Raw genomic sequence first — 27,117 nt, 5'->3', positions numbered from 1 at the left:
AAGATGTAAAGTCAGGAGACAGGGAGCTGAAGACCAGAAAACAGACTCTTCAGTGGCTGGTGTAGATAGTTCCACAGATGGGGGCGGGGGGAGCCTGGGACCCAGCACAGCAGATCACAGCATCTTTATTTGCCAATGATAAATTGGAGCCAAATGAAATCTAAATGTATCCATCCATAAAATACAGACAATCTTTATATTTATTTTATTTTTACAGATGTGAATATAAAGGAAATGCAATTTCATTGTCTTAACCATTAGAAATTCTCCAAAGGGATGGTGCTGTGTAAATTGTGTGAACTCAGAACAGCTCAGTTCAAACTGGATCAAGACAAAAAGTCTTAGAGCGGTGACTTTCCCTTCTGTCATCTTAACTACTTTTGTGTGACCAAACGTTTCCTGTGCCAACCAGCGGGAGAGAAGAAGTGAGCTTGTCTCTTAATTGCTTTGGAGTTTTGTTTGTCTATTTAGCGTCCCTTTTTGAAGTCTCAAGATTTATGGAACAATAAATGCCATTTACCGCTGTGTGCTTATTTTGGATTTCTCATCGGTGTTAGAAGTTGGGTAAAAATATTTATCTGAAAGCTTATCAAGTTGTAAATGACGCCAAGAAGTACTGTGCCATTGTTCATCCCAGTGAAACAAATTAAATCATGGCAACAGCAAAGTGTGTTTCTTGTTTTTTTTTTTTTCAGTAATAAGATGCAGACATTTTAGTATAATACATATTTTCTAATTGTTTTGGGGGGAAAAAACGGCCAGGAAGTAAGGTTTAAACAAGGATGGTTTGTCTGGGTTGCTGAATGATGTTCTCAGTATTCCACAACAAATTCTGGCCTTGCAAGTGGCCCAGGGTACAGCAGTCTAAGCAACAGCAGGTTCACTCAGCAGTGTGGAAGATTAATTTCAGACAGGTCTCATCTTTTTCACGGCGTTCAGGAGTCCAACCTTCAGATTACCCACCAGGCTGTCACATCTCATTGGGAACTAGAGAAGCTTGCCTTGTGTGGCCACCTTTTGGCGAATGGAGCGGGGCAGAACACGGGAACGGGAGCTTCTCCTTGCTGAGGGTGTAAAGACGAAGACCTGGAAGGATGAAGTGAGTGAATTCGTCTTGGGTGACTCCCTTCCCCACCTCCTGGTCCCTCCTGTTGCTCCTATCCAGGAGCGGTGAGCTCTCCGGAGTTTCCAGTGGTTTAGTTTCCGCTCCAAGTGCAAATACAACCCGTTCTGAGACACTCGCCGGAGAAGGCAGGTCTAGTCTCCGCCAGGAAGCTGCTCCAAGCCTGGCCCTCCATCCTCACTCTCCAGGACCACTCTCCTCCACCTTCAAGATAGACCGCAGATGCCCCGACGGCCTGGGCATCGAAGGCCGTCCCCATCCTCTCCGGGCAGCTGCTACCCAAACCGCACTGCGCCAGCTCCGCGCTGTAGTAAATCGCAATTCGCTTGACTCCCTGACGGGTCTGTGAATCCGAGGGGTGGGCGTGGGGGGCGGAGGATGTCCTCAACCCTCAGAAAGCCCCTGCCCCCCGCTGTGTCCTGCACAAGGTGGAGAAGTCATTAAGCCTTAGCTGGCAGGATTAAGCGAATTCACACCAAGAGGTGAATGACTGAGCTCGGGGACCTTCCTCGGGTGTTTTACTTTAAAAGAAGCTGCTTAGTAACCCGGAAGAATATGAATCGGGACGGTGGTGTAGACCTGGCTGGAGAGGAGTTTGGAAACTGGGAGAGACACTGAATACTCTGTGTGCAGGCCTTGCCAGTCCGGCAGCTCCTGGCACTGTCTTGCCCGGAGCCTGAGGTCTGGCAGCTCCTCGGTGCCGACCACTACATAGTAGCTGCTGAATAAAGAAATGCTTGTGGAATTAGAGAAGATCCCGTTCCATCCCAGGCGCATCCAGGGCCCAGGAAGGCCTGGCCTCCGGGCCACCGCGGGCTCCCTCCAGCCTGCCCGCCCACACCCTCTAGGCCACGGCGGGACTCGGGCGGGGGGACTTCCCAGGCGGGGGCTGGACGGAAGACACCGGTTACAGGATGCGTGCACGTCCAGCTGTCCTGAGCCCCTGCAGCCGAGGCCAGCGGCAGAGGGGCCCCGGTGGCCGGCCGGGCCCCGCGGGTGCAGCGCCCCGACCCGGCGGGGAGGCTCCGGTGCCTCCGCGCCCCGGGCCCGCGCGGCGGGCGGCGACGATGCCCGCGGCGGGGGGGGGCGGGGGACTGTCCCGGTCGCCTCTCAGGGTCGGGCTGGAGTTCCCCCGGCGGGCCGCTGGGGCAGGCGTGTCGCGGCGCTCTCGGACTGCGGGACCCGCCTTCGCTTTCCGCCGCGAGGCCCGCGGCCTCTGGGCGGAGGTCACGGAGGGCCAGGCGCCCTGCAGAGGCCCCGGGGGCGGCGCCGCCCCGGACACGCTTTTAAGAGTTTTCGGTGCTTTTCACACTTTCCCACCGCCCCGAACCGCCCCGGGCTTCCGAAGGGGCTCAGGGCGCCGCGTGGGTAGCCTTTGTGGCCTCGCTGTTTGCTGGGACTTTTTCCTCCGAGGAGAGCCTCCCCCACCCCTTTCCTCTCCAAAGTCTTGTGGTTTCCCTAGAAGACGGAAAGAGGTCGAGAAGGTGCTGGAGACTGCTCTTTAGCTATCTTTCCCGACCCGAAACTCTAAAACCCCGAGGCGTTTGGCCGGAGGGAGACAGTCCGGGTCGAGGGGAGGGAGCGAGCCGTGCATTCCTGCGCGCGCCGCCCTCCCACCTGGTCCTCGCGCTCCCCTCCCCCGCCTGGCGCGGGCCGGACGCCCGGGCGCGCGCAGCCGGCCGGCAGCCGCAGGGTTAAGCCCTGGAATGTGGCGGCGAGGAATGTGCATGCAGATGAGCCCGGCGAGGGGAGGGGCGGCCGGGCGGGCCCGGGGCGGGGCGCATGCTAATCGCATGCAAATGAGGAGGCCCGTCGCCGCCGCGGCCGCCGCTCCGCCGAGCTTCCCGGATCCGAGCCCAGACGGCGGCGGCTCGGGCAGCCTGGGCGCCGCGACCCTCGGCGACCACAGGGGGCCGGGGAGGAGGAGGAGGAGGAAGAGGCGGAGGCAGCGGCGGCGGCCGCGAGGAGGAGGAGGAGGAGGCTTCGCTCGCTCGCTCCGACGCAGACATGGTGGACTGAGCCCCGGCGGGGCGGAGAGCAGGGTTTCCGGAGGCGCCCCCCGCGCGTGGCCCCGCCGCGCCCCGCGCCCCGCAGCCCCGCGCCGGCGCCCGCGTCGGGTGCGGCGGCCGGGCCGGCAGTCGCGTTCCCGCCGCGTCCCGCGCCCGGTCCCTATGGAGGCGCCGCTCGCCGGCGAGGCCGCCGACCATGCCTAGGAGGGCCGGGAGCGGGCAGCTACCGCTACCCCGGGGCTGGGAGGAGGCCAGGGACTACGACGGCAAGGTCTTCTACATCGACCACAACACCAGGAGGACCAGCTGGATCGACCCCCGGGACAGGTGGGCGGCCGGGCCGCGGGTGGGCGCGGGGACCCGCCTCGGAAGCGCGGCGGCGGTTGTTGTCCGGGAGACCCGGCCGAGCGGCGGCGCCCGCGGCGCGGGGGGCGTGGGGCGTGGGGCGTCGCCGGCCCCGGGGCGCCCGCGGGAGGGGTCCCGGGGAGGAGGCGCGGACGGTCCGCCCGAGCCGGGCTGCGTCAGCCGGCGCGGCGCCCCGGAGGGGGCCGGGTGGAGCCGCCCCTTCCAGGGCCCCTTTGCCCACCCCCTTCCCGATGCCCCCCCCACCTCCGGACCTTTAGACGCTCCGGGCCCCGAGGGGAGGTGGAATTGGCGGTCTGGGCTGGCACTGCGTGTCCAGTTAACGGACCCAGAGGGGCCACCTGAGCCCTGTTCCGAGGTCGCCTGCGCCTAAAGTTGTCCAGATTGAGGTTGGAGGGCACAGTCGGCCTGGGAGGCGGGACGGCCCCGGGTCTCCCGGAGGAGGCCTGGGTGCAAGGTGGGGAGCCAGCCGGCCAGGCCACCTGTGGCATCTCTCTGGCCATCCTTGGCTCCCCGCCTTGACTGCCGGCTCTTGACGGGGCGCGCCACCAGTCAGGCCGGAGGTCCTGGGCATGGAGGTCCCTTCCTCGCTGGGCCCTGGTGGTGGGTGTAGTTGGTTTTGCCCCTTAGACTTTAGAAACGCTAGTTTGGGATTTCACTGCCTAGCGTTAGTCTTCACCTGGAAACTTGAACTGACTCCCGGATCATGAAAGGGCAGATTCTGTTTTGAAGTAAGAGGTAGTGAAATGAACGTTGAAACTGAACCTTGGTTGTTGAGGAACTCTGACTTGAGCTTAGCGTGATTTCTTGTAGTTTTCAACACACTTTTTATTCCCGCGCGGAGGAGAAGGTAACAAAACCATGGTCTGAGAAGTTCAGGAGCTCGAGCTGAGCCGAGTGTTCACAAATGTACTTCTATCTCGTCTCTTTTGACCCTTCAAAGGAAAATCTCTTAAACAGTGTTTAGAATTACTATGGGAATAATAGGAGATCTTCCTAATTGTAAATGTGTAAATTGTCCATTAAGGAGGTATTCCTAGTTGTAAATTTAAATAATATATCACTAGGGATAATTCCAACATTTGGACTTTTATCGTTTCTGAAACTTCTTCCCAGCTTTTTATGGAACATGGCCTTAGGATTTTATAACCCTTTCAGGTGCTTCTATTAAGCATTCCCCTTTTCTCAGTTTGAAGGTGAAATAGTGTCATGCTTTATATTCTCAGTTACTTTTATTCTAACTATATTGTTTTTGAAAGCTGTTAAAGAGCAATTATAAGAAAGTCATAAATGACATTATAAATTTATGGGACGGTCCTTATTAAATTATCCATGAAGCTATCGGTTTAGGTTTCGCTCCTGAAATGAGAAAGGCCACCTGTGCTGAGGGTCCATCTTGCCTCAGCCAGGCTGCCTGTTGCTGGCCTGATGAAAGTTATGACAAACATCACACCTTCACAGTCTCTCCAGACGTATTAGTTGTCATAAACTTCACGCTCCAAGCCATTAGTGCACTTTGAAACTACTTAACAGATAGTAAATGTCAGTGAGGATGGTGTGCCCTCACCGCTCGCTTTTAAGGCACCTGTATAAATATTTGACTTTTATAGTTGTGTGGTAATCTTTCTGCTTTCTGATACTTAGAGATTCAAGTTGTTGAAATTGCAATGAATTCTTGAAATATTTAGGCATTTTAGGTTCTCTTCAGCTTCAGTTTACATGTCTTGTTATATTGCCTCACTTGTGTTTACCAACAAGGATTACAAGAATATGTAATGCCTGCGTAAAGCAAATAGAAAGTGAAATAAAACTATATGGCTTAGCTTATCCATATCACTACTTCTTAAACAAGTTAAGCATGTCTTTTATTTTAAGCTGTTAATGGATTAACAATTATTGAGAACTCTGTTTTCAGGAAACTGGGTAACCAGTTCATTTGATGGGGGCAAACATTTTTGACTAAGATGATTTGTCATTATTACTTTTTTCCTGAAGCTGATGGATTTTTAGGTATTTATAAATTTGATTCTAAGACTCAGTAGTAGAGTTTTAGACTCAGTGTTAGAGTTATATAAAACTCAGTGTTAGAATTTTAAAAGGTATTCTGTGAGATCAGAGTCAACATTGACATACTTAGTTAAATTTTTTTTTTTATTAAGATTTCACTTTTTCCTTTTTCTCGCCAAAGCACCCGGGTACATAGTTGTATATTCGAAGTTGTAGGTCCTTCTAGTTGTGGCATGTGGGATGTCACTTCAGCATGGCCTGACGAGCGGTGCCATGTCTGCGCCCAGGATTTGAACTGGCGAAACCCTGGGCCGCTGAAGTGAAGCATGCGAACCTAATCACTCGACCACTGGGCCGGCCCCTATTTAATTTAAATTTGATTGTAGGCTCTTTTAGGGCAACGAAGTGTCTCTAAGTCTTGCTAAATAGTGTAAGAGATGGTGGGAGAGGATATTTGGAGTAACTGTTAGCTCTTGTCAGTTTTGTTACACACTTAACAAACCTGTGGAAAGAGAGATGTTACACAGGCCCGTTGGAGTGTGCCCATTCTTCTACAGGATCAAATTACAAATCCTGAAAGAAAAGTGACTTCGTGAACCGTGGGTTTGCAGTACTTTTGAACTTTTAAAGCCATTTAATTAAAATGGTCCTGATGATTTTACCCAGTTGTATTTGTGTTAAGAAAAAGAGTTTTGTGTTTTTGATAGTCTATCAGAATTTGTGCAGTTACGTCTGATCGCATTGATAATTATACAGATTTAGTGGGGGAAGGCTGGGGGATTTTACAAGAACATAATTTCATCCAAGTAGTGATTTTAGAATACTGAAGTATTGTTTTGCAATACTTTTAAGCTTTTGGAGGTAGATGACATAATGAAACTTTGCCAGGACATGATCAGAGTTTTTATTGCTCTACCACTTATGAACTGAGTAAGCTTAGATGAGCTTCTGAATCACTCTCAACCTCCATTTTTCAACTCTAAAGTGAATACCGCCTACCTCACGGGGATTTTGGGGGGCCCATAATTAGGGCCAAATAGTAGTGGTTGTAGTGTTGTCGTTCCCGTGTAGGAACTGGGTGGTAGTTCAGGTTATGTCTGACAGTAGTTGGTATACTAGCACGTTTTTCCTCTGTGTTTACTGTCACAGCCCATGTGCTGAGCTTTGGAGCTGTGATCTCGTGTTGTTCTCCCATTAGTCCTAGGAGGCAGGTGCTGTTGTCATCTTCCACTTACAGATGAGGAAACTGAGTCACAGAGTGATTGCCATTGCTATTAAATGTGGAGCCAGGACTTGAAGCCAGATAGTCCGACTCTAGAGCTGGTGTCCTTGATCGCTCCCCTAGACTGCCTGGACGCCTGGATGTGCTCAGGGGGTCTCTGGGTGGAGTAGACCCTCCTTGCCCAGTGTTGATTTTTCAGGCTGATCGACCAGTCTTTTCTGATCTCCAAAGCTTCCTGTCAGCCAGTTATGTTCTGTTATCCCTGAGTTGGCCGCACTTAGGGTCTGGTTCACGAATGCCTTGGGAGAGCGAGTGGGGACCCATCAAGTTGACCCTCTTGCACCACAGTGCGGGTCCTGGTAGAACTTGGAAATTCAGTGTACTCTTGGGCACATTATAAGTTCTATTTGGCGGAAGTGTTAAGGGCTCTGTCTCATCCCTGAAGAGATTAAAATTTTGCTATGGCAGTTTTGATTCTGCCCTCTTCCTGCCCCCTCACTAGTCCGGAGGAGATCTCTCCATCTGTGATTCCTTGCTGCCATTCCACGCCCCCCCCCGCCCCCCCCGCCCCCCCCCCCCCACCATACAAGGGCCTGTTCCTCCTGAAGTGTGATATTCTGCAGGTCGACTCCTTCTTTCATCTCTATTTTGTTCACCATGGACACCCTTTGACTCACCAGTTGGTGTTTATGGTGGGCCATTGATCATGGCCAAATGGTTGGGTGCTTTAAAAAAAACAAACTATGTTCAACATGGGTGAAAAAGGTGGGATAGATTCCTTGTCTCTGGAGGGGTGGGAGGCTAAGGTGAGCTGGCCTCAGAGACGGTTTGAGTGGTTATACAAACTCACGGTAGCATTCTGCTCCTTTTCTGTCCTTGGATCGAGTGTTACCCAGAGATACAGTAACTTGTCTAGTTCAACTTACAAGATTTACCACCAGAACAAAGCAACTTTACATTAAAACTTGCTGATAGACCATAATCTTTGGTTTACGGCTGGGGTCAGATGTTGAGCAGCCTGTACTTTCTATTAAGGAAAGAAATCCTGGGGGATAGGGAGGGTGACAGTGAGGAGGAAGAGGATGTCAGCTGGGCGTCATTGATGACAAAGTTAACTTTTGGCTCTCCACGTCCAGTTTGTGGCACGTGTTTAGGATCTTTCTTTCAAAGTCAAAGCAAGGAAGTTTGCTAAACCTGCTCTAGAGTGTAAACTCCTCAAGAGACCGGATTGCTAATTCCTGCTTTTTTGTCCTCGGTATATGGTGGATGTTAACTGAATGTTGGTTGGGTCAATTGATGGAGAAAGTTGTTAAATTAAGGAAAGAATACTAGTTGAGCTGCTCTCTTATTTCCAGTTTCTTATTGTTGGGCTTTCAAAAAATATACCCATAACCACCAACAACCAGAGAGTATTGGTTTTCCAATTAAATTAAAAATAATGAGAGAATTAAGCTGCTACATTTTGACTAACAGTATAAATGTGTGAATTACTTATAAGAGGAAAGAAAACAAAATCAGCCCTGATAGTCTCAATGCCAGCTCCTATTGTCATAGATCTCTGGAAATTGTTCCTCTCCAGCAGGCTGCCAGTCTGGGTGCCAAGTGGCTACTGTGAATTATTTGAGTGATTACAGTATTTGAAATATGGAGAGGTTGTTAAAAGAAGGATTTTTAAAAAATCACTCTGGGAAGCACTAATTTAAACTAAACTATGCTGTCTTCCAAAAATTCCCAAAGAAATATTTCTTGTTTTCAACAGAGTTTGCTATAGTGCTTGCTGGAATGAGCTGTAGTTGCTTGGTACACAGCTAAGATTTCTTCAGTGACTTTAATAGTCCATAGTTTGCAGTTTAATTTTGTTGAAAGACTCAGGACAATAATTGCTTTTTCAAGGAAGGCTATTATTTATAAATAAGTAATGTTTTTTAGAGCTGCAGATCACTAAGTTGTCGAGTTACATAGTCAGCCATTGTGCCGTGTGGCCTTCGGGTAAGCCGGTGTTTAGAGCTCACGTGGGGAAGCCCAGGCGCGCCTGGAAAGGTGTGGAAGCTGCCCGCAGCCTGACCAGGCCGGGCACCGCCTGCCTGAGCGACTGGGAGATGGTGCCTTGTAAGTGGCGCTTTCTTACTTTTTTTGAGTGAATGTTGTAGGAAAATGATGCCACCACTATAGAAGGGTGAGGCCAGCTTCATTTTGCTGATGTGGGAGTTACCGAGATGGTAGGAAACAGTGTGAGCCCTAAGACAGTGTAAATTCCTTGAGACAGGGCCTGAGTCTGTGCCTGCTCCGGTCCTGTGAACTTGATTGCAATTGGTTGAACTGATTTCTTGTTAGAATTTTGGACTAGTTTCTTCACCCATTTCTGAAGTTCCTGTTATTGGAGAAATTACCACAGAAGTATGTAGTCTGGGAAAGGGATTTTTAAAGGCACAGTATATATTTAAGTTGTGGGTTAATAATGATTTGCCAAATATACAGGTTCAGAATGTTTTCAGTGTCTTCAGTGGTTTTCCCCCAATTATTTGTTTTATTTTTTTGTTGACATAAAAAAATCACGTAACATAAAATTTACCACTTTAACCGTTTTAAAGTGTACAATTCAGTGATTTTTAGTATATTCACAGTGTGCAGCCGTGACTATTATGTAATTCCTGAACATTTTTATCGCCCCTGAAAGAAACCCTGTGCCCGTTAAGAGCTCATTCTCCATGTTTCTCCACCCCTGCTGCCTTTGGCAATCACTAATCTACTTTCTTTCTCTATGGTTTTGCTTATTCTGGACATTTTATATAAGTGGAATTATACAATGTGTGTCTTTTTTGTGTCTGGCTTCTTTCACTTAGCATAATGTTTTCAAGGTTCATCCATGTTGTGGCATATATCAGTACTTCATTTCTTTTTATGACTGTGAATAATATTCCATTGTATGAATATTCCACACTTAGTTTATCCCTTCATCAACTGATGGGCGTTTGGGTTGTTTCCACTTTTGGTTATTATGAATAAGGCTGCTGTGAACAATCATGTTTAATTTTTGTATGAATATATGTTTTCATTTCTCTTGGATATATAATTCTACTTCTAGGTATAGTAGAATTGCTAGGTCATATGGTCATTCTATGAGAAATTGCCAAAGTACTTTTCACAGCGGCTGCGCCATTTTACATTCCCACCAGATGTCTGAGGGTTCTGGTTTCTCCACGTCCTCACCAGTGCTTTTTCATTTCTGGGGTTTTTCTTATAAGCATGTCTAGTGGGCACGAGGTTGTCTCTGGCCGTGGGTTTTTTTTGAGGAAGATTAGCCCTGAGCTAGCATCTGCTACCAATCCTCCTCGTTTCGCTGAGGAAGACTAGCCCTGAGCTAACATCCATGCCCATCTTCCTCTACCTTACATGTGGGATGCCTACTACAGCATGGCTTGATGAGGGGTGCCATGTCCGCACGTGGCATCCAAACTGGTGAACCCTGGGCCACCGAAGTGGAACGTGTGCACTTAACCACTGTGCCACCGGGCCGGCCCCTCTCGGGGGTGGTTTTGAATGCATTGCCTTGGTTAGACCCACTCTTCCCCTGTTATTCCTGCCTTCAGACCTCCCCACTCTCCCCACCTTTTTGTGTCCTCTCGCTTCTTACTTGACCAAGAAAGAGTCAGGGAAGAGAGGTTAGTACTTTTTAGTCTCATGTTGTTCTTCCCTTTCTCCTATATCTGAGTGCTTTGAATTATTTTAATACTGAAGTTGTAGATATAAATTAATCAGCAGTTTTTATCGTGTCAGCCAGCTGGGTGCCCTGGACTCCAGGGGATGTAAAGATGGATAAGATTTGGTCCCAGGTCAGGTTGCTTACCATCTAGTTTGTGTAATCACCATGTAAAAAGTGAGAGAAATGTGGACTCTAAAAAATAAAACAAACAAACCAGAACAAAAGCGGACTCATAGATAGAGAACAGACTGATGGTTGCCAGAGGAGAAGGGGCTTGGTGGGTGAAATGGGTGAAGGGGATCAAGGAGTACAAACTTGCAGTCATAAAACAAGTAAGTCGCGGGAATGTGCTGTACCACACGGGGAATGTAGACGAGAATATTGTGTTAACCTTGAATGGTGACAGATGGTTACTAGACTTACTTGGTGGTCATTTTGTAATGCGTATAAATGTCGAATTGCTGTCTTACACGCCTGAAACTAATATAATATTGTATGTCAGTTACGCGTCAATAATAAAAAGAAAAAATGGAGTATTTGAGTATTGTCCATTACATTTTTCATTGTCCCTTTAATTCAGCCTAATGGTTACCTTCCTCCTTCTTGATAGGCAGAGGAAGAAGCTTTGAGAGGAATTAGAATATACTGGCAAAGTACATATTAATTTTTGTCTTCATCTCTAATATGATATGTTGTATGAGGCATAGATGTGAATCACGTAGATAATGAATCATAATGTGTGTGCATATGTATATGGCCAGCTTATTCAAAATGATTTGACATTTAAAACCTTTAGCTAGTTATATATGGTAAGAATTAAATTCATTTTTATTAATTATTTTTTAAAAGAACACTTGGAGCAAACTTGACAAACATTGCCTCAGCCAGTTGATCAAGATAAATATCAAGCCGGCCCAGATGGCCTGGCGGTTAAAGTTTGGCGTGCTCTGCTTTGGTGGCCTGGGTTCGGTTCCTGGGCGTGGAACCACACCACCTGTCTATCAGTAGCCATGCTGTGGCGGCAGCTCACATAGAAGAACTAGAAGGACCTTCAACTAGAATATGCAGCCATGCACTGGGGCTTTGGGGAGGGGGGAAGAAAAAGAAAAATGTCAACAGTAATAGGTCATGTTGATGTACCCTTGATGTGATGTGATGACAATGACACTTTTTCTTTGTGGTCTTTCTCCCCCCCAAAAAAATCATAACCCCAGTCAATCATGAGAAGAACACCCACCAAATCTTAATAGAGGATATTCTACAAGATATCTGACCAGTACTCCTTAACACTTTCATTATAGCGAAAAACAAGGAAGGTCTGAGGGACTGTCACAGCAGAGAGGAGCCTAAGGAGACGTGATGAGTACATGTGGTATGGTATCCTGGGTAGGACTCTGGGCCAGAGAGAACACATTAGGTCAAAGCTAAGGAAATTGGAGGAAGTATGGGTTTTAGTTAATAATGTAGCAATATTGGTTTATTAATTTTAATAAATGTACCATTCTATAGAAGAAACTGAGGCTATGGAAACTCTCTGTAGTAACTGCATTTTTTCTGTAAATCTAAAACTGTTCTGAAAAGATGTCTTTTAAACAAAATTACAAAAAAAGACAGAACCGTTGGAAGTGTTTTTCTTTAGTCAGCGTGTGGCCATACTATGTAATTATGGTGTTTTGGTATACGTGAAAAGCAGGAATGGGCAAACTCAGTCCCAGCCTGCTGCCTTCTTTTCTTATGGCCCTCTAGCCCTGAACGGGTTTTATGTCATTAAAGGGTTGTAAACAAACAAAACCAAAGAAGAGCAGGTGACAGAAATTGTACGTGGCCCACAAATCCTAAAATATTTGTTCTCTGGCCTTTTGCAGAAAATGTTTGCCAACCTCTGATATAAAGTGAGATGATAAAGTCTTTAAAATATTTTGTGTAAACATTTAAAAGAAATATAAAAAAATCTTATATGGTAAATAGCATGTTTATCAGTGATCATCGATCATTTATTTCAGAAATACCTGGGACTCTGGGCACTGTGTAGTATAAACATGAATCAGACACGGATGCTGGATTTGAGGAGCTACCTTGATTTGTGAACCACTTTTCCTCTAATGAAATGTAGCGTGTTACTTAAAGTTTTCCAAACCCATTCTTCTCTGAAGTAGCTGGAATTGTATATAGGGACATGAGAAAAACTGGCAAAAATGAACTTTTGGAGGAACCATAGCTTTTTGTTTACAGTTTACTGTTGGGAGTATAAATATTACAGTAATCTATTTTAATAGTTTCCTGTGATATATTGATAGTATTTATAAAATCACAGAATTGGTGATGATTATCAAGTAGAAAATAGTTCCACGTGTTGTCTTCACAAAGCTGGTGACTGTCACAGTTAAGGGTATTCCAGAGATGTGTGAAGGGCTAAAATTGTTTTGCTCTGTAAATAATTTTTCTGATACTGTTAACTCTGCTGTCAGTAAGGAGATCATGGTTCTGAGAAGATATTAGTAGTGTTGAAAATGGAGCCAGCCGGGAAGCGGGCAGTCATGGAATAACAGAGTTAAGCTTTGGGACCATCATTCACTCCTGTGACATAGCAGGGGTTGCAGTGGTCCCAGTGGAGTATTTGAACGGAGGTTTACATTTAATGTACTTTGGTCTTGCTGGGGGTGGAGGTAAGAAATTTAATTTTAAAGAAATGTAGACGTTATTTTGATTACTAAAACAGTGACTTACTTTTAGCTAATTAAGTGTCGCTGGTTTTTCTGTACAAGTGAGCGTGTGAGAGGTTGGCCGGCAGCGAGTTTCCCTTGCTGTGATCGTTGCTTCTTCTGAACGTGCTGTTTTCTCTCAAGGTGGCGTGGGTTGGAGTGGTCACCAGCTCTGCATGTGAGTGCTGACAACGGCAGTTAAGGTTGACTTAGAGATGTGTTGCTGTAAACTCCTGATTAATATCCTGACAGTGATAGACCGCGGAAAATGTGTCGTGTACTTTACTGACATTGTTCCATTTTATAGGATGGTAATTAAGTCCACCAATACTCAGTAAAGTATAGAGAATGGTAGACCGCGTTTACTGCAAAAGATTTGAAGAGCACACAGTTTCATATAGTGCAAAACTTTGCTCTGCAGTTTTCCATAGGATTATGGTTTATAATAGAGATAAATTAAAATGCCAGCCTTCTTCCTTTTAAATTGTGACGGTGAAGGATGTGTGGAATCCGTGTTGTACGTGGTGTCCCTGGGTTAGCAGTTTGTCAGCTTTTAGGTCTAGGTTTGTCTAGGTTTTTTAGGCTGGTCAGTAATTCTGTCCACACTATGTATTCTTTCCCTTTCTGCTGATTGTCAGGGTGTTTGAACTTGTTAGAAACAGATCATTCACTTTCTCCCCTTGTTGCCTCCCCTCCCCCTTTTCTAAGCGACACAGCTCGTGACATTTCTCAGAGGACAGCATGTCTATAAACCAGTATTTGACTTGGCTGAAGGTTTAACATAGCATTAATGCCCTGCTTTGCTATTGCAGCTCCAAAGACACAAAGCTAACGTGATTGTCTGATGCCCCTTTCAGCCCCCTTTCCCCTGCAGGTATGCCTGTAGAGTGTGTGCAGATACATTCTTGAGAGATTTCCTAACGTCTCCTGCTTAGGGAGCATCTGTGTGTCTGCATCACTAATGTTCTCATCAGACTGGTTTCAAGTCAGCCGAGGATGGAGACTTGCTTTGCCTGTGCACAGTTCCTCTGTGCTCTCTGCTTAGGCTGCCTGTCCCCCCGGGGCCCTTAGGAACATTCAGAGCCCAGTACCCATGTAAATGAAATGTAAGTACTTGAAGGACCCTTGCTTTCTTCCAGCAGCCTCCATAATCTGTCCCCAGTCTGCTTTTACTGACTTAACTCCCTAGTCATTCACTCACTCATTTATTCATTCAACCATTTGTCAGACACGTATTGAAAACACTGTATGCGAAGCACAGATGTCTTGGGGACATAGCATTGAATGAAACAGGCAAAGGCCCTACGTTCATGGATTTTATATTGTAGTTTGGGGAGACAAATTATAGAGGCAGTTGTGAAAGTGTTCCGATGAAAATAAACACGGTGAAGTGCTAAAGGGTGTCAATGGGAGCTCCTTTGCCGGCAGGGTTGGGGGGTGGGGGTCAGGAAGGACAATTCTGAGGAGCTGACATTTAGCTGAGACTTGAGGAAAAGAAGGAGCCTCTGGTGTGAGGACCTGGGAGGAGAATAGTCCAGCAAGAGGGTAGGGCTAGGCGAGAGTCCGAGTGCTGCACTGTCCAATGTGTTAGCTTCAGGAGTATGTGGCTATTTAATCAAGATTAAATAAAGTTAAAAATTTAGTTCCTCAGTCTCACTAGCCACGTTAAGTGCTCAGTAGTTGCATGTACAGATTAGAACATTTCCATCAGTGCAGAAAGTTCTGTTGGACTGCACTGTCCTGAAGTGCTAGGGATGTTGGTGTGTTCAAGGAACTGAAAGGCAGCCAGCGTGACTGCAGTGCAGAGACCGAGGGAGGAGGGTCTTCCGAGATGAGGCAGAGGGGTAAGAAGGGGTCCGATCATGTATGCCTCCGAGACCATCAGCATTTTCAGGGCTTTTGCAAGCCGTTGGAGAGTTTTGAGTTGAATGGAGGAATGATGGGGTTTGTGTGTGTGTGTGTGTGTAATATGATCTTATCCTTTTTTTCCCCCTCCCCAAAGCCCCAGTACATAGTTGTATATTCTAGTTGTAGGTTATTCTAGTTCTTCGGTGTGGGATGCTGCCACAGCATGGCTTGATGAGTAGTGTGTAGGTCTCTACCCAGGATCGAACCAGTGAACCCCGGGCCCCTGAAGCAGAGCATGAGAACCTAACCACTGGGCCACAGGACCAGCCCCTTTATCCATTTTTTAAAAAGAGATCACTGCTCTGTGGAGAAGGAATCATAGAAACTATTGCAGTGAGATATTCTAGGTAGGAAACAATCAGATCTTGAATTGGAATGATGGCTTTGGCAAAGGAGAGCAGTCAGGGGATTGGGAATATGTTTTTTAGGTAAAAGTGAAAGAACTTGCTCATGCTTTGGATATGGGAGGTATGACGAAAAGAGAGGAATCAAGGATTTACTGATTTACCGATGGGAAAGACCAAGGGAGGAATATGGTTGGTTGGTATCCAGTTGAATCAGTAATCTCAGATTTATAGGTCTGAGATGCCTATTAAGACGTACGTGGGGAGACACCTAAAAGGCAGTTAGATATAGAGTCTGGAGTTTGGGAGACAGCTCAGAGTTGGAGATACCAAATTTGGGTATACACAGATAGTATTTTAAACTTGTGGGATGGGATGAGATTCCTGGGAGAGAAGAAAAAGAAGAGGTCCCGGTGCTGAGCCCTGAAGCATGCCAGTGTACTTTAATGAAACCTTGTTGCAGCTAAGATGCTTTGTTTGTTCTCACTGGAACATATCTTATACATCCCACCGCTGGGTTAAAGGTGACGATGACAAAGCTGATGATGGTGATGATATAGGCAGCATCTGTTGAGCCTTTCATGCATGTCATCTCAGGCTCCCTGAGGACAGGTAGTGTGTCTGTCTTGTTCACTGTTGTATTTGAGTGTCTAGTTGTGTGCAAGCTCTTAATAAATATTTATTGAATAAATGAAACCTTGGATAGGTACCATTATTGCCCCCATTTTAGGAAACTTATAAGACTTAACAGGTTAAGTTACTTGTCTTAAGGCTGCAAAGCTGTTTAGCAGTGGTGGCAGAACTCACCCACGTCTGTCTGATTTCAAAGCTGTGCGTTTGACTATGTGCGGCTTCTGACTATGGCTCAGAAGGTCCGTTGGCCTCCTCTTTGGGGTTGGAAGTATAGCCACCCTCGAGGACTTAGTGAAGTTTCATCACCTGAAGCTTCCCTTAACAGCTTAGCCACACATACTCTTCCAGTGCCTCAATTCTTACGGTGCTTGTTTTTAGCATCTTTATTAAAACTAAATGTGTAGTGTTTTGACTCTTCAAGTTGAAATATTACTTTTTCAGAATTTAAAAAAAATTTTTCCATGCTAGTTGATAGGCTCCATTTGGTCAAGTCATGCACGCTCTTATTTCTTTATGCCCCCTCGCAGGACGCCCAGCACAACGTCTTGTGTGTATTAGGTGCCAAAGTAAAGCCTAATCTGACTCTGTCACTTCTGCCTTATGCCAGTGCTCCAAGTTCCTTCATAGGCTGGGATCTGATATGCTGTAAATCCTCTTTATCCTTGTCTTTGGGTTCTAAAAGCCCTTTGACCTTGTACCACAGCCTTCTCCCAATCCAGGCTTCTGTGGAACCATCTCTTTCCCAAATGTGCCACCTGCACCCCCATGTCCCCTCCCCCGACTGAGGACAGGTGAACTGATTATTAAGGATGGAGAATTTTCAGAGCGATAACACTGAGTCCCAGCTCTTCCAGATTCTTTCCTAGAGCTCGCTCTTTTTCATTGATTTAAACCCTGATGGGTGACCTATTGTGTGAGAATGCCTTGATTTCACCACAGATGTGTAAATTACAGACCTGGATTGGAATTCTTTTTTACTTTGACTCTTGTAGTTGAGCTTAAGTCTTGGAGGAAAAATAATCTCTTCCTGTAAATTGTTGTGTTGTAGTTTGCTTTGCACTGCTTAGATTTGGATTCAGGCTCTAGCCTTGCTCAACGGGAAGTGTAAGAGGGAGCATGGTGTGTTTTTGTCTGTTTTACTTATGCCATGAAACTCACCTGGAAGAATACAAGCAGTCACTAAAGTGGTGCTTATACAGGAATCTTTCAACTTGCACATTCCTTGTCCTGGACACAAGTTGCTGCACTTTTTTTTTTTGTCTTGTCATGGCTGAACAGTGTATTGTGTATCTGCTTCTATTTGGGAATCTAATATTCTTACATTTCTACTTTTGACTTGGTTTGAGATTCAAGTTTGTGAGTTTTAAATAAATGCTTAGATTATGCATGTGAAAAATCTTTTGTTCCTGTGTTGCTATGAGCAACAGTTGTTAACGTTAACCTTCCTTTTTTAAGGAAATGTGGACAAATAAATATATGAATTTTAACAGGTTAAAAAGAAAGTCACCATTTAGTGTTGTGAGTGTTCTGCCTATAAAGTAGATTGTTACTATGACCATAATTATCCTGGGGAAGGGAAGAATGCAGTAGAAGTGAATAATCATTGGACACGTTGACAAAACATTCCTAAAATACTATTCAAATGAGGAAAGACTTTATGGGGCTGCAGCTAGTAGCCCGCGTTGAGTCCTTTTAGCTGGTCGTCTGCCTGGGTTACTATTGTGGCCGAAAAGAAGCTGCGTGTAGTGGTTTGCATAGAAAGGCCAGGACTTATCTGAAACTTTCCAACTTTTTTTTTTTTCTTTTTAAACCTTGTCTGCCATCCTCCCCACACAACACTTTATCTCATTCTTGAAGACTTCTTTTGTCCTGATGGTATTTGTTTCATTGCTTTCCGCCCTCCTTCAGCCTAGATTTTACTGACTCCCGGTGATTGCTTAGACTTGCTGTTTGATTCTGTTGTGTGATTTTGATTATGCTCCTTTGTGCTGTCTAAACTAGCAGTGTTTACCTGAATTAGTGTGGTAGTAAAGGACACAGGTGGGTCCATTGAAAGAGGATTGAGGGCATCGGCCTGGCCCTGCTGTAGAGGCTGCTTGATGGGTTTCCGTGAATTCACCCTCCAGAAGGGCGCTAGGAATTTGCCTGGATGAGGAAGCCAGCTCCTCAGTTAGAGGCATGAGGTCCGGGAATGGTCGGTTCAGGAGTTTATAGTGATAATGACATTAATTCACTCTCTGAGAATACAGGACTCTGCCAGGAGACGCTTTTTGTCCTCTTGCTGCGTTCTCGCCTCTTCCCCAGCTCACTCCTGAGCAGGACCCCGGAGTGCTAGTCCTTTACACAGCCTACGGGAAGGAAGCGCCACTTTCTCCTTCAAGATTTCACAAGACCCTGCGGAGCCCTCCACCTTCAGGAGGGGTGTCAACCCCTCCTCACAGTTACATCTCTGTTTTAGCCATGCACTTTGTATGTTGGAAAACAGTGAATTCTTTTTTTAAACAAAAGTCTTATTTTTTGATTTTGAAAATTTAAATTGGATTTTTGTATTTTTTGTCAAGATGCCGGTTTTAAAAACACAGATACAGTATTGGGATGTTAATTCTAAAAGATATTTTGGTGATATAAAATATAAGAGTGGGAACTTAGAATGAGCGTGTAATATTTTAGATGGATATTGACTTAACCCATGAAAGAAAGTTTTTAATGTATAAATCATAGAAGGCCGTGCCTTGTGGATACTAAGTTCATTTCCTTTCCACTATTCTCAAGTCTTGTTCCAAAGTCCATCTTCAACTCCCAAATTCTTTATTCTGATATTCATCCGTAGTAATAATTATGTAATTCTTAAGCAATCCATCCAAATAACTTGAATTTGTTTGTTAATGGATTTTAGAGAAAGTCACTATGGAAATAGAAGTCATCTAAATCTCTGGTTTCATCAAGATAGCAGAAGGGGTGTCCTATCTTTGGAGATGAAAAGTGACCTTTGCATGTATAGAAAGGATGTTTTTACTACTTTAAGACTAAATCCGTCTAAGTTAATTAGTAATTTGGGGACTCAAAAACAGAAAAGCTGATTTTCCTTTTCTGATCTCGAAGAAGAAAATGAAGAGTCTGTTTGTTGGAGAGCCAGTTGTTTTAGAGTTTTCAAGGTCACAAGGTCAGCTGCCTGAAAGAGTGTGTATATATATAAATTTTATTGAAAAATACCACTATTCATGCTAAATAATCGTGGCACGCACCATGAAATACTATCAGTTGATAAAAAAGATGTACGGGTGCTGAAATAGAAAGATCTCCGCCCTGATTCCGTTTGATTTGAACCCCGCGTGCACATGCTCACGTACGCATATATGCTGACGTTTGTCAGCTAGAATGGTCTTGAACAAGGAATCTCTATTAGTGGTTCCTTCTGGGGAGTGAGACTCCAGGTAGGAGGAAAAAGACGTGCATTTTATGTAATTCCTTTTGGGCCACTTGAATTATTATTATGTGCATAATTTAATGTTTATTTAAATAAAAACCCTCTTTACAGAGAAGAAAAAGTTCAGATATTTCATATTTATAACTAAAGAGTATTAAAAAATCACGATATCCCTAAATTTTCATTCCTATTTAATATTGTTTAATTTTACCTTGTCTGCATTTTTAGGGAAATTCTCCTAAATTCCTCTGGCTTAAGATGAATGGAACACATAAAACAGATTTTAAAAACTAACGTTGTGGAGGAAAACAGTGCAGTTGTTGACGTGGTAATTTGTTGTGATGGCCATTGCCCTAAGATAGAGGTGGAAAAATGTGACCTTGGTTGTCAGTGGAGAGGACATTTCCAATATCGACATATTTTAGTTTTTCCAGGTAAAATAGTTTGTGTTATGTACTTATCTGACTCAGTTACAAAATTAGTTTAAAAAATTACACATCTTATGCAGTGAACATTATCTAAACGTGAAATATCTTTTTTCTTTGGTTTCAGTGAGGACTGGCCTAAGGCAGTGGTTGGCAAACTGTGGCCGGGGTGCTGGGTTGTGCCCACTCCAGGTTATTAAGACCTGTGACTGAACCATGGGTTTTATATTTTTAAGTGATTGAAAAAAATCAAAAGGGAAATATTTATTTCATGACATGTGGAAATTATATACAATTCACATTTCAGTTTCCATAATACAGTTTTGTTGGAACATAGCCGCGCTCCCCCATGTCCGTGTCGTCTGCTTTCATGCTGTAGAGGCAGAGTTGAATAGAGAGAGGGAGACTGTGTGGCCCGCCAAGGCTAAAATATTTATCATCTGGCCGTTTTTACCGAAAGTTTGCCCACCTCTCAAATAAGGTAATATAAAGGAGAGTAGAAATGCGTTTCTTTGTGGGGAACTGTTGATTACATTAAGCCTTCTTGAGAAATCGTTTAACCGAATAACTTTGCCTTACGGGAGCATGTGTATTGGGTCTCTGGCTCTATGTGTGTAAACCAACCTACCTCCTTTTCTTCTCTTTCTCTTGGCTTACTTTTTCTTATTTAATATAAATTTCATTTTGCTACTTTAGTATCTTCATAAGCCCCCATTGATTGCGCTCTCAGAATTGAGAATCATAATAGTATCCCAGTTATTTGTTGAGAGCCTTGTATGTGCTAGAAGTATGGTAGGTGTGCTACCATACTTTTATCATAGCCTTTTTAAAATTGTTGTCAGAAACACATAACATAAAATTTAGCATCTTAACCATTTTTAAGTGTACAGTACAGTAGTATTAACAGTATGCACATTGCTGTGTTACGGATCTCTGGAATTTTTTCATCTTGCAAAATGAATTATATCCATGGAACAGCTCTACTTTCCCCTCCCTGCTGCTGGCAGTCCCTGCTCTACTGTCTGTTTCTAAGGGTTCGACTTCGATACCTTATAAAAGCGGAATCATGCAGTATTTGTCTTTTTGTGACTTTTGTATTTCACTTAGCATAATGTCCTCAAGTTTCATCTATGTTGTTGGCTGTGACAGGATTTCCTTATTTTTTAAGGCTGAATAATATTCCATTGTATGCTTATGTCACATTTTCCATTTGTCTGTTGATGGACACTTAGGTTTCTTCCACCTCTTGGCTATTATGAATAATGCTGCTTTGAACACAGGTGTGCAAATATCTCTTTGAGATCCTGTTTTTCCAAGTCTTTTGGATATATACCCAGAAGTGGGATTGCTGGATCATATGGTAGTTCTAATTTTTTTTTTTTTTTTTTTTGAGGAAGATTAGCCCTGAGCTAACTGCTGCCAATCCTCCTCTTTTCCCTCAGGAAGACTGGCCCTGAGCTAACATCCATGTCCATCATCCTCTACTTTGTATGTGGGAAGCCTACCACAGCATTGCGTGCCAAGCAGTGCCGTATCCGCACCCGGGATCTGAACTGGTGAACCCTGGGGCGCCCAAGCAGAAGCTGCACACTTAACCACTGCACCACTGGGCCAGCCCCCTATTTTTAATTTTTTGAGGAACTTCCATACTGTTTTCCAGAGAGGCTGCACCATTGTACATTCTCACCAATAGTACCCAAGGGCTGCATTTTCTCCACATCCTTACCATCACTTGTTATTTTCAGTTTATTTGTTTGTTTGTTTTTTGTGAGGAGGATTGGCTCTGAGCTAAGATCTGTTGCCAGTCTTCCTCTATTTTATGTGGGGTGCCGCCACAGTGTGGCTTGACGAGCGGTGCTAGGTCTGCACCCGGGACCAAACCTGTGAACAGTGGGCTGCCAAAGAGGAGCACATGAACTTAACCACTACATTGCCAGCCAGTCCCTGTTTTTGTATTTATAGTGGCCATTCTAATGGATATGAGGTGATATTGTGGTTTTCATTTGCATTTCCCTGATGATTAGTGATGTTGAACATCTCTTCATATGCTTATTGGCCATTTGTATATCTTCTTTGGAGAAATATCTATTCAAATCTTTTGCCCATTTTAAAAATGGATTATTTGTGTTTTTGTTGTTGAGTTGAAAAAGTTATTTATTTATTTCTGTTACTAACTACTTATCAGATATATGGTTTGTAACTATTTTCTCCCAGTTCATAGGCTGCCTTTTCATTCTGTTAATTGTTTCCTTTGCTCTGCAAAGTTTTTAAGTTTGATGTAGTCTCATGTGTTTAGTTTTGCTTTGTTGCCTGTGCTTTTAATGTCATATCCAATAAATCATTGCCAAAACTGATATCATTAATCTTTTCTCCTATTTTTTCTTGTAGGACTTTTATAGTTTCAGATCTTACATTTATGCCTTTATTCCATTTTGAGTTAATTTCTGTATAAGGTGTAAGGCAAGGGTCCAGCTTCATTCTTTTGCGTGTGGATATCCAGTGTTCCCAGCACCGTTGTTGAGTAGTCTACCCTTTCTCCATGGTACCCTTGTTGAAGATCGTTTAACCAAATGCGCAAAGGTTTACTTCTGGGCTTTCTTTTTTGTTCCTTTGGTCTATATGTCTGTCTTTATGTCATCGCAGTTTTTCCAGGGTAGGTAACGTTATCCCTCCAGACAAGAAAACTGAGGTTTAACTAGGAGGTAGGGAGCCAGAATTTGACCCCAGGCTTTGAATTTGTCCACCATGCTGAGCTAGTTTGTTACTTTTCTGAAATCTAAAAGTCATTAGTACTTACCCAATACAAGAAATATCTGAAGGTGGAATTTGTTTTCACTTTTGTGAATGACTGTGTGTGTGTATAAGTATGTATACATGTTTCCTGTCTCTCCTGCTGGATTATTAGTTCATTAAAGGTTGGAATGAAAATTTTTTGGTGTTTCCCAGAATGGCATATGTCCCCTGATGGGTAACCAGGGGTTGGTCTACACCTGTGTGAGTATGACCTAGATTGTATAATAATGATCTTGCATTTACACATGTTTACTTTGAGCCAGGCACCCTTCTAGGCACTCCACATGTCTTATTTCATTTAATTTGTAATACCCCGTAGGTATGTTCATATTCTTTAGTGTTAGCCGCCTAACTTCATTTGCTTGTTTATTCGTTTGTATGAGAAATTCTGCTACCTGCTCCATCTTTGCTGTCTTTCCTGGGCTCTGCAGCTCTACTGTTATTGTGGTCCTTAGTCTTTAGGGTCAAAATGAAATCCCCTTTCCCCATCCTGCCAGCAGGTGGAAGATGCCCCATTATTTTAACAAGGACAGGATCAATCAGTACTTTTTCCCCCCTGGAATTATTTTTAAAATCTTCTCATTTTTCTATACGTAATATATGTACATGTTAGAAAATTCAAGAACAAAAAGATACTCGGTGAAAAGTAAATCTCCTTCCTACCCTTTGTGTGTCCAGGGGAGATATCTATCACCAGTTTCTTGTATATTCTTCTGGAAATATTCTCTGCATATACAGACCTATGTATGCATACATACATATCCTTCTACATGAATGGTAGCTTTTTGTTTTTTGATACAATTGTAATACTGTTTTACACTGTGATTCTTTTCTTAGAGATTGTTCAGTTGTGTATAACCTGCCTCTTAGTATTCTATTTTGTGAGTGTACTGAACCTTTTTGAACCATTTCCTCCTTGATGGACATTTCAGTTCCTCTCAGTTTTTGTTTTTCTGTTAGAAACAGTGTTTCACTGACACTAACGTGTATGTCTCTTTAATGCAAATAAATTCCTGGAAGTGAAAAGGCTGCGTCAGAGGTATGTGCGTTTACAGTTTCCATAGGTTGCTTCAGCTTGCTCTTTGTGGAGGTTATTGTACGCATTTCCACTCCTGGCAGCCTATGAATTAGGGCCTGTCTCCCTTACCTTTGCCAATCATTATGTTTCAAAACATTTGGTATTTTTTACTGGAAAGAGAAATGCAAATGAAAACCGCAGTGAAATAGCATTTTCCATCTATTATGAGTGAGGTGGAACTTTTTTCCATTTATTTAAAAGCCATTTTTTTCTGTGAACTAAGTCTTTATATTCTTTGCTTTTTTGTTATTGGATAGTTGCTATTTTTATTCCCAATTTGTAAATGTTATTTATATATTAGGCAAATTACAAAATCAGTGGGGGAAGAATGGATTATTAAATAAATGGTGCTGGTACAATAGGCCATCTGTATTAAAAAAATAAAAATCAGATCACTATGCTTCCCCATACACAAAACTTTGTAGATTGATTAATGTGGAAAATCAACATGGACAAACAGATTTTAAGCTATTAGAAAATTATAGGTAGGTGAGTATCTGTATGACATGGTAGTAGAGACTAAGAAGTCGAGACTGTTTAGGAAAAGATTGATACATTTCAGTAAAGAAAAACTCTGATGTAACAAAAGGCGTAAATAAAATTAAAAGACAAAAAAGGGAGACAGTGTAGCATATAAGTAATAAAAAATTAGTGTCCTGAATGAATAAAGATCTGTAATTCAATAAGTAAATGAGAACACAGAGGAAAATGGGGTAAAAACAACAGCCAATTCTCAGAAGAAAACAGAATGGTCAATGAATATATGGAAAGATCTCAGTTTCACTAGTAAGAAGGGAATTGCAGAGTAAAACTCCGAAGAAACACCATCTCATTTACGTAAGATTTGTTAAAATCAGTGAGCCCGAGAACATCATGTGTGGAGGGGATGTGGGCAGACAGGAGCTTTCATCACTGCTGGTAGATGTGACTCCACGGTACCACTAAGGAGAGCAGTTGGCAACGTATATCACTTTACACATTTGCGTTCCTGTAGGGCCCGGATTCTACTCGTGGATCCTAGAGAAACTCTTGCACGTGTGTACCAACAAGTTTACTGTAGCATAATTTGTAAAAGCAGAAAATTGGCAACGGTCCAAATGTCCATCAGCAGGGGATTGTATTAAACAACTTTTGTGCTTTAGTTATAAAACGGAATGCTATACAGCAGTTAAAATAAATGAAGTAGAATCTTCGTACATCCATCAACATAGATAAATCTTGATGACAGTGTTTAGAGAAACAAAGCAAGTTTCAGAAGTGTATGTATGTGTATACCTATACACTATATGTGTATATATGCACTGTATATTTATATAGTATTTCATGCATGTAAATTTTTTTAAAAACCCACTAAACTAGAGTATATAGCATTTATGGAGACATATATATGTAGTCAAGATTTAAAAATAGGAATTGTCTACCCTGACCTCAGGATAGTAATTGCCTCTGAGGAGGGAAGGGGGTAAGGGAGTCTGTCCTAAAAGGCATCTATAATTCTTTATATTTTTAAATCTGAAGGCGAGAATGACAAAATATCATCTCCTAAATTGTGGTGTTGTAGACATAGTTGTTCATTTGTCTTTGTGTTTTTTGCTATATATTAAACATACATTTTGAATTTTTCTACATGCCTTTTCACTATATAGAGATGGTTTGTGCTTTAAGCTATTAATACAATGTATTTTATTAATAGATTTCCTAATTTTGAATTTTGATATGAAGCCCACTTGGTCATTTAAAAAATGGATTGCTGATTCTGTTTGCTAATATTTATTTAGGACTTTTCCATTAATAGTCATGAGAGTATCCTTTTTTTCTTCCCCTCTTTCATGCTCCCATGATTAGATTTTGGTTTAATGTTATGTTGCCTTCCTAAGAAGACCTTGGAAGCTTTCCTTTTCCGTGGGACAGTTCAAGTATCCCTGGAATTGTGTGTTCCTTGCCGTTGGGTAGAGCTCACATTTAGAACTTACTTGATCTCGTGCTTTCCCTGGGGGGTTAGTTCTTGGATAACTGTTTGGTATCTATACGGCTGATTAGATTTTTCCCTGTCTTCAGGGATCAGTTTGGTATTTATATTTTCCTGGAAAATCATCAGTGTTTTCAGATTTATTGGACAAGTTAATCCCTTAATGTTCTTCCCCTTTCTACTGTATCTGTGGTTGTTTTCCTGTTCTCATTTATTACTTAGTGTGTTTGTGCTCTTTCATTTTTTCTCTTTCTAGTTTACGTTACCTAACTGCTCAGTTATTTGGGTATTTCTTCTTAAAGTAACCAGCTCTTGAATTTATTGTTGTTAACTACTGTTTTTCTAATTCAGTACTATTTGCTTTTATCTTTATTCGTTACTTCCTTCTGCTTTGTTTTTCATTTTTTAGTAACTTCTTGAGATTGCTTAATTTATTTTCATTATTATTTATGTATTGGTATTAGTAGTTAAATGCTATCAATATTCTTTTGATCTGGTGGGGTTCAGGACATGCTACCCCAAGACATGGCATACTGTTCAACCTGTCATCTTCCTCTCCATGATGTCCACGCTTGAACCAGCATGAAGATACTCAGGTCTGACTTTTTCTTTAGGTCTTCATTTCCTTATGAAGGCTTCTGTGTCACATAAAACTTGTTAATCTGTGTGGTTTTCTCCTGTTCATCTGTCTTTGTCAGTTTAATTTTCAGACCCAGCCAAGGGCGCTAAGAGGGTTAAGGAAAACTTTTTCCTTCCTTCTAGATCTCTGATCACTTGTGAATTCCTCTTTTTGTCGGAGTTTAGAATCTATGGGAACTCAAACTTCTCCACGAAGCATAGAAATGATTTAGACACACTGACTTTTTTGATGGAGTGTGTGGCCAAGGAATTACCCCAAGTGCTGGAAATGTCCCCAGTGCCGGCCCCCTGCCGTGGTGTTTGGAGATGACATGGGCTATTAGGGCTGCTTTTCACGTGTGTGGGGCACTGGGGAGCAGGTAAGGCCGGCCTAGAATTACGATCTGTCGTTTCAGTCCTCTTCTTGCCCCTGATGGCTCAAGGGCTGGAAGCTCTTACCTGAAATAAGGTATGTTTCCCTTAATGAAGGTGTGGGTGCATCCTCAATTTTTGCCAGTTCTATTTTCAAATGACTCACAGTTCAGAGAAATTTGCCTTCAGATGCTGAATTCGAATTATCTGACATTTTCAGCTGTATATGGGTGCTCCCTGACAACTGTTCTGTTTCAGTATTGTAGCCATCATTGGCTATAAAACACTGTTTTCATAATTATTGAAATATTTTAAATAAATCTGTTGTTAGTTTATAAAAATGAAAACTAAAAAAATATGAACATACTAATATTAGTGAAAAATGTGTTGAATCCTCCCCTTCTGTCAAATGCTTATTTGA

At 43.3% G+C, this 27,117-nt stretch overlaps 1 protein-coding gene across 1 annotated transcript in view; it reads left to right on the top strand.

Moving 5' to 3' along the window:
• The first annotated feature begins 2,937 nt into the window (after positions 1 to 2,937).
• WWC2 (WW and C2 domain containing 2) overlaps positions 2,938 to 27,117 on the top strand; it is a 210,436-nt gene continuing 186,256 nt past the window's right edge. The window contains exon 1 of the mRNA XM_023630466.2: positions 2,938 to 3,459. Within this exon, the coding sequence (XP_023486234.1) occupies positions 3,329 to 3,459 (131 nt within the window). The 5' untranslated portion in view covers positions 2,938 to 3,328. The remainder of the gene's footprint in view (positions 3,460 to 27,117) is intronic.

The sequence above is a fragment of the Equus caballus genome, chromosome 27 (genome assembly GCF_041296265.1).
Source record: "Equus caballus isolate H_3958 breed thoroughbred chromosome 27, TB-T2T, whole genome shotgun sequence".
Classification (NCBI taxonomy): Eukaryota; Metazoa; Chordata; class Mammalia; order Perissodactyla; family Equidae; genus Equus; species Equus caballus.
Note: the sequence above shows the minus strand (reverse complement) of the source record. Positions and strands in the feature narration are given on the sequence as shown.